The sequence below is a fragment of the Diadema setosum genome, chromosome 18 (genome assembly GCF_964275005.1).
Source record: "Diadema setosum chromosome 18, eeDiaSeto1, whole genome shotgun sequence".
NCBI lineage: Eukaryota > Metazoa > Echinodermata > Echinoidea > Diadematoida > Diadematidae > Diadema > Diadema setosum.
Genome location: NC_092702.1, coordinates 35,720,724 through 35,731,850, shown reverse-complemented (window position 1 = coordinate 35,731,850; position 11,127 = coordinate 35,720,724). Strand labels below are relative to the sequence as shown.

Sequence of the window (11,127 nt, the reverse complement as noted above, 5' to 3'; positions counted from 1 at the left end):
ATTGTCATTTTGTTAAACTAATTTTAATGTGCAAATGAACAGAATGTTTTGGCATTAATGCTGTTAGTGCTATCTTCCACCAGAAGGTAACAAATCAACGGGAATAAATCCCGCGTTGAGAGAGAATATTCTTGATCATAATTAATATTTCATACATGGCCTTACAAATTAGTCAGCGACTTTCAAAGAATTCAATATCATACCTCATGCAGTGATCAGTATTGATCTAAACAGTTAATAAGTGGAAGCCTCTCACGACGTATCCAGCCGCAGTAAATACACACGAGTGATAAAGCCTGGCATCAACACTCAACGGTGAATGAAGAGTGCATTCATAGTGCCAAACAGTTATTGTGGTCCAACATAATTATTATTATATTTATACGGATCAGTCCCTCTGTGACAATAACAAGATAAGCAGGGCTGTGAGGAACCCGTCAGCGCTAGGGCCTTTGTACAGGGGCGGATCCAGGAATTCCGTAAAGGGGAGGCGCCTTGGCAAGATTAAAGGGGGGGGGGGGGCGCACGCACCCTTCCCCCATTTTTCTTCTTATTTCTTTTGTTTTAACCAAAAAATAAAGAGGGGCGCGTGCCTGGTGCGCCCCCTCTGGATCCGCCACTGTTTGTAGATCTGCGCGTCATCATGGTTATTATTCATAAGCTGAAGAAAGGGACCATCCCCTTGAATGACTTAAAAGTCACTTTGACCTATGGAATCTTATATCGCTCTGTCCATATCTGCAGTCAGTGAGAATTCCTTCAACACAGCCCTTACTCCTATATTGGTTTATCATTTTTCAAGGCAAACGATGATACTATTATGATTCAAAGGTATGTTCCTGAATTTGGGCACTCATTTTCCATCACCGTGCACCGGGACACTACTTTTCTATGCAATTCAATGTCAGAAAATAACACATTTTATATCTATTATTGATAGCTTGATGTCCAGAGAAGGGGGTGAAGATGCCTTCGAGAAATCAGAGGACAAGAAACAAATTGTGAGGGATATATTATATAAATATAGTTATGTTAGTCACCAAAATACATGTACAATGTATATAGCTTCAAATTACATGCCAACCAGAGTCATCCGCCGTCACGCTACACAAAGCAACATTTCGAGCGCTCTATAAAGCGAATCAAGGGTGCGTTCGAGCGCTCTGAAGCAAACCAAGCGAACTGAACTATAGCGTACCGTACTGAACTGTGCCAGATTTTATTCAAATTCATCAAATTCTTCCGTCGAGATGTTTTCATCGCAACTGATTGCAAACTGCCCTGCATCGACGTAGTCTGGAGGTCGTGTAGGTTCGAATCCTAGGAGCTCGAGTATGTACGCCCATGATTTTTTATCATGGCCACTACTAAAACACTGATCAATTCAGTGCTTATTTGCCTGCTTAAAGTAGATTGTAGATGCCAGCACATTGTTTAAATGTCACTTCAACTGGGCCAGAGGCGTAACTACCGGGGGGGCGCCATGGGGCACGTGCCCCCCCCCCCCCAATCGGATCCCTTAAAAAAGTTATCAGCCAGTGAGCACCGGGACCCAACACATAGGGAGCATATCAGTCGACCCACGGTACGCCACTGAACTGGGCAAAACAAAAGAAGAGCTACCACAAAAGTTATTAAGTCAGTAGTATATGATGCGAGCGAACTCAGAAAATTTGGTGTAATCACATGTACCTGTGATTGTCGCTCTTTTTCTGGAAATTTTTGGCGGGCCAGATCTGGCCCGTAGGCCGCCATTTAACAAAACAAAACAAAACAAAACAAAAAACCTTCAAAGCCTCAACGGCAATTCTGGGGTCCAGCTACATCCTCCATCAGGTCTAGTCCCAATAAAGACAGACGGACAGACAAACATTGATCAAATTATCATATGTTTCACTATTTTTCATTATCATAATGCAATAAAGCAACTAGTTTTGACATTTACTGTTGATGCATTATGGCATTTACGGGTAATTCTGGGATCCCCCTACATCCACCATCCAGGTTTCATTCCTACCCCCCCCCCCCGAAACAGACAGACAGATGGACAAACTTTAATCAAATTATAGTATGATTCACTGTCCTTTTTTTCCACTATTATAATGCAATCAATGAGTTTTGACATTTGCGGGTAATTCTGGGATCAACCTTCATCCATCCACCAGGTTTCATGCCATTTCTAAAAGACCGACGGACAGACAGACAAACGTTGATCAAATTCTAGTATGATTCACTGTTTTTCATTATTATAGTGCAGGTAATAAGTTTTAACATTTGTGGTTGACGCTTTCAGACATCTACATCTCAGTAAAAATGGAAATTTTGACATTTGTGGTCGACGTGTTGCGACATTTGTGGTTAATCAGATTTTGACCTTTGTGGTTGACGTGTTATGTCAGTTGTGGTAATTATGACATTCATGGATGACGTGTTATGACATTAGTGGACGATTTTGACATTTGTGGGCTCTACGGGCCCCATTTTATAAAAGATGTCACGATAGCAACTCTTGCAGGAATGGCAACTCTACATAACAACAGCCAATCAGGAAGCTGCATATTCTTGTCATTACCATGACAATTGCCATTCCAGCAAGAGTTGCTATCATATCAACGTTTTTATGAAATGAGGCCCTGGAGTAGATGCAACCATCACTGATTAGAATGCCCGCTTTTTGCAGTGAATTCTGTATGGTGTCTTGTAGTACCAAATATAAAATAAAGAAAGCACAAGACACACACACAACAGACACACATACAAACACGTATGCAACACGCACACACACAATCCATTATAATCCTATAAGGCATTGTATCTACTGTTAAAAAGTATGTGTGTGTGTGTGTGTGTGTGTGTGTGTTAAAAAAAAAAGGAATTCAGTTATGGATACAATATTCCATCATAATCTCCCAAGGCTTCTCTTTCTTATGTTAAAATGTGTGTACAACACAACATTATCAGCTCTATGTTTTTTATTGTTTGTTTGGTTATAACGAAAGAAAACTGCCAGTTCCAACAACTTCGTTATAACGGGAGTCCAATGTATTAGCAAGAATTGAAAGTGTAAAACTTTCCTTTTCTTCATTTGTTGAAGTAGAAGTATCAACTTGATTTCCTCTGAAGAATGGGGAATGGCATAATATCCCTGATAGCCAGAATGCAAGAGCATAAAATATAGAAACAAGTGATTTTATACAGTAACATCTGTAATTTCATGAGGGTCTCAAAATAACTTCGATATTCTTGCCTCCTCCCCCCCCCCCCAAAAAAAAAAAAGAAATCACCACAAGTTCACCAAATACATTATTGATATGAAGCATTTTATTCATATACCATATTCAGATGAAAAGGGCATCAGATGCACACACACACACTTTCACAATGTTTTAACATACATGCTACAATAGCAGGAGTCTGATAGCCAAATCGGAATGAAATGTTGATTTACTTTATTGCATATTTGCAGATAGATCATAATGTGTCGTCTTATGTCTTCAAGCTCTCTGCTTCTCTGAAATCATTAAATTGATGAGAAGTGTACATACTATTTGGCACATCCAGAAGAAACTGCACAAAAGCTTTTGGGACTTTATGAAATTACTGTGTATGATGTGTTTATCAAACATGCATTGTACAGTATCTCGCCATAACCACTGATTCAGTAGTAGAGCATTATAAACATATGCTACTTTGTCAAAACTTCACACGTTCTGTCCCAATCCAGTGAAAATTGACATGATTGAATCTACTCAAAGAACACGATGAAGAATATAACCCAGACAGATAAAAAGGCAAGCAGAGATCCCCATAAATAAACTGTGAGAGATAATTAAAAAATATCTTTCAGGTTTCAGCCTGAAATCAACGGGTTTGACATAGACTGCAGTAATAGGGTATCTTTGACGGGCAGTCTTTGTTCCACCTTAGAAGTTCTATCCTGTATATATATTTTGTGTGTACTCCCTTTATCTTTGAAACTGCTGCTCTGTTATACAAATAAATGGAAGGATGTTGACCTTTACCCACTGCAGAAGGATAAATTAATGAGATGAAAATTGTTATTAGTCAACGTATGGTCATATTGTGTAGTCATAATCTAAAAATAGGAAATTTTTAAAAGAATCAAGGTCATTATAGAATACAAGTACCACATGACTCTGTACGACAAACTGTTTCATTGTGGGGCACATTTTGTATGAAATCAAAAGTAACAAGACCACATATAAAATGCTACAAGAGCTTCGCTCAGGCTTCGCTCAGGCATTCATTTATAGTTTTTGTCTCTATCATAAATGAATGTTAACATGATGATGCTTAGTCATACCATAACTTTAAAAGTCAGTGACTTTACCATGCAGTAAACTTAAAACTCTGCTCATGTCCACACTTATTACTAAAGATTACACAGTGTAATCAGTATTTCACTTAGCAAGATATTACTTTTGCTTTTCAGCAAAGTTTGATGACATTGCTGACCATCTGACCAATGCCATCGAAGACCTCATGGACTCCTGTCTCACACATATAGGCCGGCGCTGTAACAATCTTGTTCTCTTCGTCGACATGGGCTTCGTGAAAATTCAAGATAAGGACAATAAAGTCAAGTAATTTCTCACACACAACAGGTATTCACAACAGTACGGGGCAGTAGACATTGAGCACGATCGTGATTAATGCAGATCATTATGATTGAGAGACATTAAGGGCTGGCTCAACTGTATCTGTGCCATGAAAAAAAAAAATGAAAAGACAAATGTACAAGAGCATTAAAACTTGAAGCAAATCTAAAAGGTATTTAGTCATGTGCTTGTAACATTGTTTGTATTATATTCCAGTTTGTTTAGAGAAGTTACTGAAAACATTACTTGTGCACGTGTCTGTGTGTGTGCATGTGTTTGTGTGTGTGTTTGTGTGAATTAATGTGTATGACCCCGCTAATATGCATGAAAAGAGTACAGTGGACTCCCGTTATAACGAAGTCCTCGGGACTGGCAGTTTTCTTTCGTTATAACGAAATTTCGTTATAACCGAATGAATAAACAATAAAAATACATAGAGTTGATAATGTTGCGGCCCTAAACTTTATTTCGTTGTAACCGGAATTTCGTTATAACCGTGTTCGTTATAACGGGAGTGCACTGTAATTTCATCCAGGCCACGTGACCTAAATGGCAACTTTCAGGTCCCAAATATATCATACTGATAGAAATATCATTAACACTTAGTATGACTACACAATAGCCCCAACATTATTCCAACTTCAAAAGGTAACAAAATGAATTTCTTTCAATAAATTTTGGATGAATATAATCATTGAATATAATCATGAGGAGACAATCTTATTACAAAGCTCCTGTGGAGCTCCAAATTCAAAAGGATATTGTGACGTCTTTGCTGACATGCTTGGATCCGATTTCCTTGATGGCACCGGCAGTGCCAGCGTATGGCCACTTTCCACCTTCCTCTGACTCGTGGCCAACTGTCACACTACAGCCAGGCAGGACCTTGGCAGCAAGGACTGGGGCAATACAGCACAGACTGAAAAAAAAAAAAAATCATGAAAATGTTAATATCAACTGACATAAAGACAATTAAAAAGAAATGGAGAATACAAAAACATATACACACAACTGCACATACATTTGACTTTACATTGGCAATGGCATATGTGCCGTCCTTTCACAGATTTTCTCATTTGAAGCTGCTACTGTTTAGTTGATTTTGTTAATTCCAGAACAGCAAGAAAACTTTGGACTAGACTGCACATAAGCCTGCAAGTACACGTACATGTATCAAATTCTAGATGAGAAAATATACAGTGATTTCAATAATTTCTGCATGGCCTGCCTTTTAAACAGTGAAATACTCACAAGTCCAAATTGCTTGCAAACGAAATCAAATTACAGGCATGCACTTTCCACATGCTTGAATCCTTACAGAAGACAGACTGGGGGGAAAAAATCAAACAAACACAACAACTGCAAATGGATACCACTACACTTTGGATTCATAATCTCATGAACACAGCTACTTTGCGGGTGGTACATGTCATATGCATCAAGCTTTTCATACCCGATGGGTTTCTTTGCTTGATGGAATTCCTTCAGGACTCTCTCTACATCTGGGATGACTGTGCACTTTGACCCTTCCACAGCAAAGTTACTCCTGATAGAAAAACAAAAAACAAAATCACATTAATGCTGCTGACAGCTAAACATCCATCCCTCCTCCAAAACAAACAAACAAAGAGAAACACATATAACATACACCAGCACCAGACTTGGAATTGGCTAGAAAAAACATAGAAACTCCTTAAAGCTTACAAGCTTTTTTATTTTTGTTTTTTGGTGGTTTTTTTTTTTATATATCAAGATGCTACTTAAACTCTTCGAGTGATCACACGTACATTGTATTGAGCAGCACTGACCAAACACTTCATAGCACAGAGAAAAATAAATACTGTCAGCATGGATGAAAGTATTTCATTTATGAGGTCACATATTGATATTTCATTATTTTGAAAGACAAACAGACTATAGTCATGGGACTTTCTTGAAGTTCTAAAATAAGATTCATCGATCATAGCTGTAAAAGAGTGCACAGGTAGATTTACCACTGTAGCCAAACACGCTGGTTTGTGTATCATGGTTTTTACCGCAATGCACTACAAAAGTTAGCCTTTTTGCTGCTCGCCTCTGGCATTTTTGAGCCGAGCTGTCCAACTAGTTGGACCTGTTGCTCAAAACTACTGGAAAAGAATTGTCATTTGGATTTACCATGTTTTTGACATTGGAATGAGGCACAAAAGATTATTCACAAAATTATTGCCACTTTGCAACTTTCACAAGCTGAATATGAAGAGTTAATGCATCATTGGACATGCAAAGATTTTCTCCACCAGGTAATTCTTTGACAATGAAAAGGTAAAATTTGGTATTCGTACAAGTTTTTTGCTGCTCCAAAACCACCAGGGAAGACCACGGCGTCAAAGTTTCCAGCACTGAGGGATGACAGGGCTGCGATTTTTCCTCTTGCGATTCTGGCTGACTCTACAAGCACATTCCTGTAAAAAGCATTACAATCACAATGATCTCTGCTAAGTTCAATAGTACAATAATACCTTTAGCCAAGCAGTCTATTGCTTATCTATGATAACTTATCAAGACAGTAACTCATGCATGAAAATGTAGCTACTTCGTAGATCTATATGTTAGCAGATATTTGTTTTACAATATTATTAGACGAACATGTCTAACCTGGTCACACCAAGGAGTTATCCATGTTTGACCAAATCAGGAAATGAACTTTAGTTATACTCACTGCTAAATGTTGCTTGATCACAAAATGAATGTGTGCTGTCTACATAAAACCATATGAATTTGGACTTCCCACATCTCAGGTCATTTCTCTACCTGCCCCCCCCCCCCCCCATACTGCACTTATTTTATGTTGAAAATGAAGACTATGAATTTCATTATCAGTCCCTCTTATGCACAAGGTTTTGTCAGAAATCAGCTCTTAATTCTGCATTCCTTCCAACAGTAGAAGTCACACTACTCATTGGTGTACTTTCAATGTGTACAGTAAATGACTTGATTTGTTGTTTAACCACAGAGTAGCCCAATATATAATGCAAGCAAGATCGCTTTTGAGTTTTCTTCAAGTGTCTTCACCATCTTCTACTTACCTCATAGTGTTACTGTATTTATATATTGAATGATTTAATTGTGTGCATCTCATCCACGTATGTGACACAGACTACAGTCAACCTTGCCTAAGTTGAATCTATTTGGACTGAAGAAATAGCTTCGACTTAGAGAAAATTTGACTTATGAGGGGTTAAATTCAATAGAATATAAAGAGAAGAGGACTTGAAAAGACCCTCGACTTAAACGACTATTTGACTTAAAAATGCAAGGTCGACTTAAGCAAGGTTGACTGTACAAGATAGAATACTTACTGTAAAAGCTGTCAATCTAAACTAAATAGTCTACCATTCTTTGTCAACCACAGTAATCTGGATCTACTTTCATAAAAGAAGTTATGATAGAAATTCCTGCTAAAATGGAAACTTGTCTCAACAGCCAATAAGAAAGCAGGATTCTTGTTATTACTATTATACTTCCCATTGCAGCAAGAGTTGCTAAATCATGTAGCTACTTTAATACGACGTGGAGCCCAGATCAGCAACTGTGGACTAGGTTTGAGTACCTTGTCTCTCCTTCCATTGGTTCCCCCTTGGAGTGGTTGATGACATGCATCTGGTTGACATCAGGGGCGAAGAACGACACATCTGCTCCAGCACGACTAAGATGCACAGAGACACTGGCGGGGACACAGACAATCAGAGGAAGCCGTTGACATTCATGTAGGGTGCATCAGAAACTTGCATGATATCAAACAAACTACATTATGGTACAATATGGCATTTTGTGTCCTTGAGCAACATACTTTCTTCTACAATGACCCTCTCTGCCCAGGAGTATATACGGATGCAGTAGGTAGCTGAAAAATTGGTTTTAAATTTAGCAAAATGGTTACCTGGTTAGAACATTTCACAGGGAATGGATAAGTGGTTCAGTCACTTAAGGTGGTGGTTTATTCCATTGACCATATAGTGATATGTTGTAAAGCATTGTACAAACAACCATAATCACTGTATATCTTTATAATATTGTAACCATTATTATTCTCATCTGTTGGATACAGTAGTTTTACCATTTTTACATCAGTAACTGTTATTGCCTGTCATCTACACCTGCATTCAATTTTCACATAACCCGAGTAAACCCCTTATTTATGCAAAATGATGGAGGGGGGGGGGGAAGGAGGGATTCACGAGAAATAGTACTGGGGGCATGTTTGCTGTATAGGGGAATCTACAGACAGAAAGGAAGGATACATTGTTGAAACTGAAGTAAGACAAAAGTGATAGATTATGAATGTATGACATCACAGTCTGACTGTAACAGAAGAGACGGAAAGTTGAAAAACTACTAGATTCTTACGCTGAAGCCTCATGTATCTCGCTGCCATCATACACTCCTGATCCAGACAGGACCTGAAAGGCACAATAGAAGCATGACACTTGACAGGTGGATCATCATGTGGATTTCTATTCAGATATCCAGTACTCGGTTTCACTTTTTATTCAATGCACAGAGGCTCCTGAGAATGCTAAGTGATGCTATACCTGGACATATTTTGCATATAACAAAATGGTTCCCAGCATAATACATGTGCATGATGTACATTGACATGTGCCACACACACACAATAATGTTTTTGTACCCGGTATTTAATTCACAGCACCCACATGAATATTATTCTGCATGGGCAGGTTGACACAATGAACCTAGACAGAAACATGTGCGCTCTCTACAATGTACATTAAATGTAAAAATAGGATTAAATTTATATATCACTGCATCTACAGTCTATGAAAACTGTTAGTATGACATAACTATACACAGCCCAGTCGCTGTACCGCACAGCGTCTGGTCGGGCTAAGTATGACTAGGCCTATGTGAAGAACAATGTCCCATATTTTGGCAATTCACAACATACACATTCCTAAATCTTTGATAAGTGAGCTCAACATAAACTTACAAGTATGACTGCCAGACTAACGTTAGTTTAATATACAATATTTCTGCCACTATTTTAACTACAGATCTAACATTAGAACGTGCGTATAATCAGTCCTGCAGAGCAGAGGTTATCTAACATTGTTAGATATGTTAGATCTCTAAATGTTCACTAAATTATATTTTCTTATTATTTTTTCCCCAATTTTAGCGGGGGTATATATGTGGACCTCTAGCCAGCGTCACTTATCACACGCTGCAATGACAAATAAAAATGACAACTAGAGTACCATGTAAATCCAAAATGTTAACTGTTACTTTGTAAAATTGTAGATTAGTTAGAGATAAAAATGATAAAAGCACCCAGCCATACCACTGCCACACGATTTCCACTCATTGTCTCAGTGGAATGAAAAGTCCGTTGAAAAATATTCTTGATATTGGCTGAACAGTAGCAGGTCAGTCTAGATGAGCGATGTACAAAACCAAGCATTATAGGAAATTGAAACTGTTACTATTTGTCCTAACTAACGTTTGCTGAGCTGAGCAGTGATGTGGATGTTACTGGCTGATGATGCCGGGTTATCTCGCTGCGCGTACGGTACCGGTACCGACGGGGCGGGCTCGTGAGCTGGATGGCGCAGGCGGCCGCCGTACTACAATGCAGTACATGACTGTATCTGGCAAGCTGCATACGTACCCCGAACCCACACACACGGCAGTACGCGAGGTCTGTCTTTATGGAACGCCATAGGTTGCAAAAGTTTCACAAGTACATAACGTATGGCCAAACCTGTCAATAGCGGCACCCACAAGGGCAACGACAAGTGGCCACTAGGATAGACAGGTCGGGATGGTCATTTTGAATAAAACAAGACTTAAAACGCATACCGCATGTTATTCTTAAAACAAAGAAAACAAATAAGTTTGTATGAGCAGCTACAATACGGGGATTTTTTTTTTTGGTACAATTTTTCTTCATTTTATTTTTTTTCTTCTAGCCTTCTTCTGTTCTTTTGACTTTTTTAAGAATAACATTTCGAGCCTGAGGAACTGGTTCAAATATATGACAATTTTGCATGAATAGGGTTCACGAGCGAGTTTGAGGGGTCGATAATGTGCGAAACTGACTTAAAAAAAGACCCCAAACAAACAATACACGGCCCAGACGAGTGTTTGTCCTTATTCAAAGGGATTTTGTCACTACTTAGTCGGCATTTTGGTAAAATTCTAAGATGATATTAGGAGCTGTCTTTGCCTTTGTAGCGTCTATTCAGGGCGGCATTACTGAAGCCTAGATCTAGTCAAGTTAGTCATAAGACGGCTTTACACGGCAAAAAGCTCCATTTGATTAGCTGCAGTCATGTCTGTGTGATTGTGACTGAGCTTTACCTAAACGCGTAGCACTGAGGGAAAATAGGGCATATTATTGTCTCGAGGAGAAAATAATACAACTTTAAAGGGACTACCAAGTGAGTCACTTATTTGCAATTATCAATTATCATCTAAGCTAATTATGAAAAATTTTTGCAAAGTGCAC

At 38.6% G+C, this 11,127-nt stretch overlaps 1 protein-coding gene across 1 annotated transcript; it reads right to left on the bottom strand.

The window, feature by feature from the left end:
* Positions 1–3,432: 3,432 nt before the first annotated feature.
* LOC140242174 (glutamine amidotransferase-like class 1 domain-containing protein 3, mitochondrial) lies at positions 3,433–10,195 on the bottom strand. Its single transcript, XM_072321939.1, has 7 exons — positions 9,961–10,195; positions 9,009–9,061; positions 8,212–8,325; positions 6,944–7,063; positions 6,073–6,165; positions 5,382–5,538; positions 3,433–4,572 (listed from the first exon to the last, which is right to left on the bottom strand). Exons 1-7 carry the CDS (start codon positions 10,078–10,080, stop codon positions 4,450–4,452), a joined length of 780 nt encoding a protein of 259 aa, XP_072178040.1. The 5' UTR covers positions 10,081–10,195; the 3' UTR covers positions 3,433–4,449.
* Between the last annotated feature and the right edge of the window lie 932 nt (positions 10,196–11,127).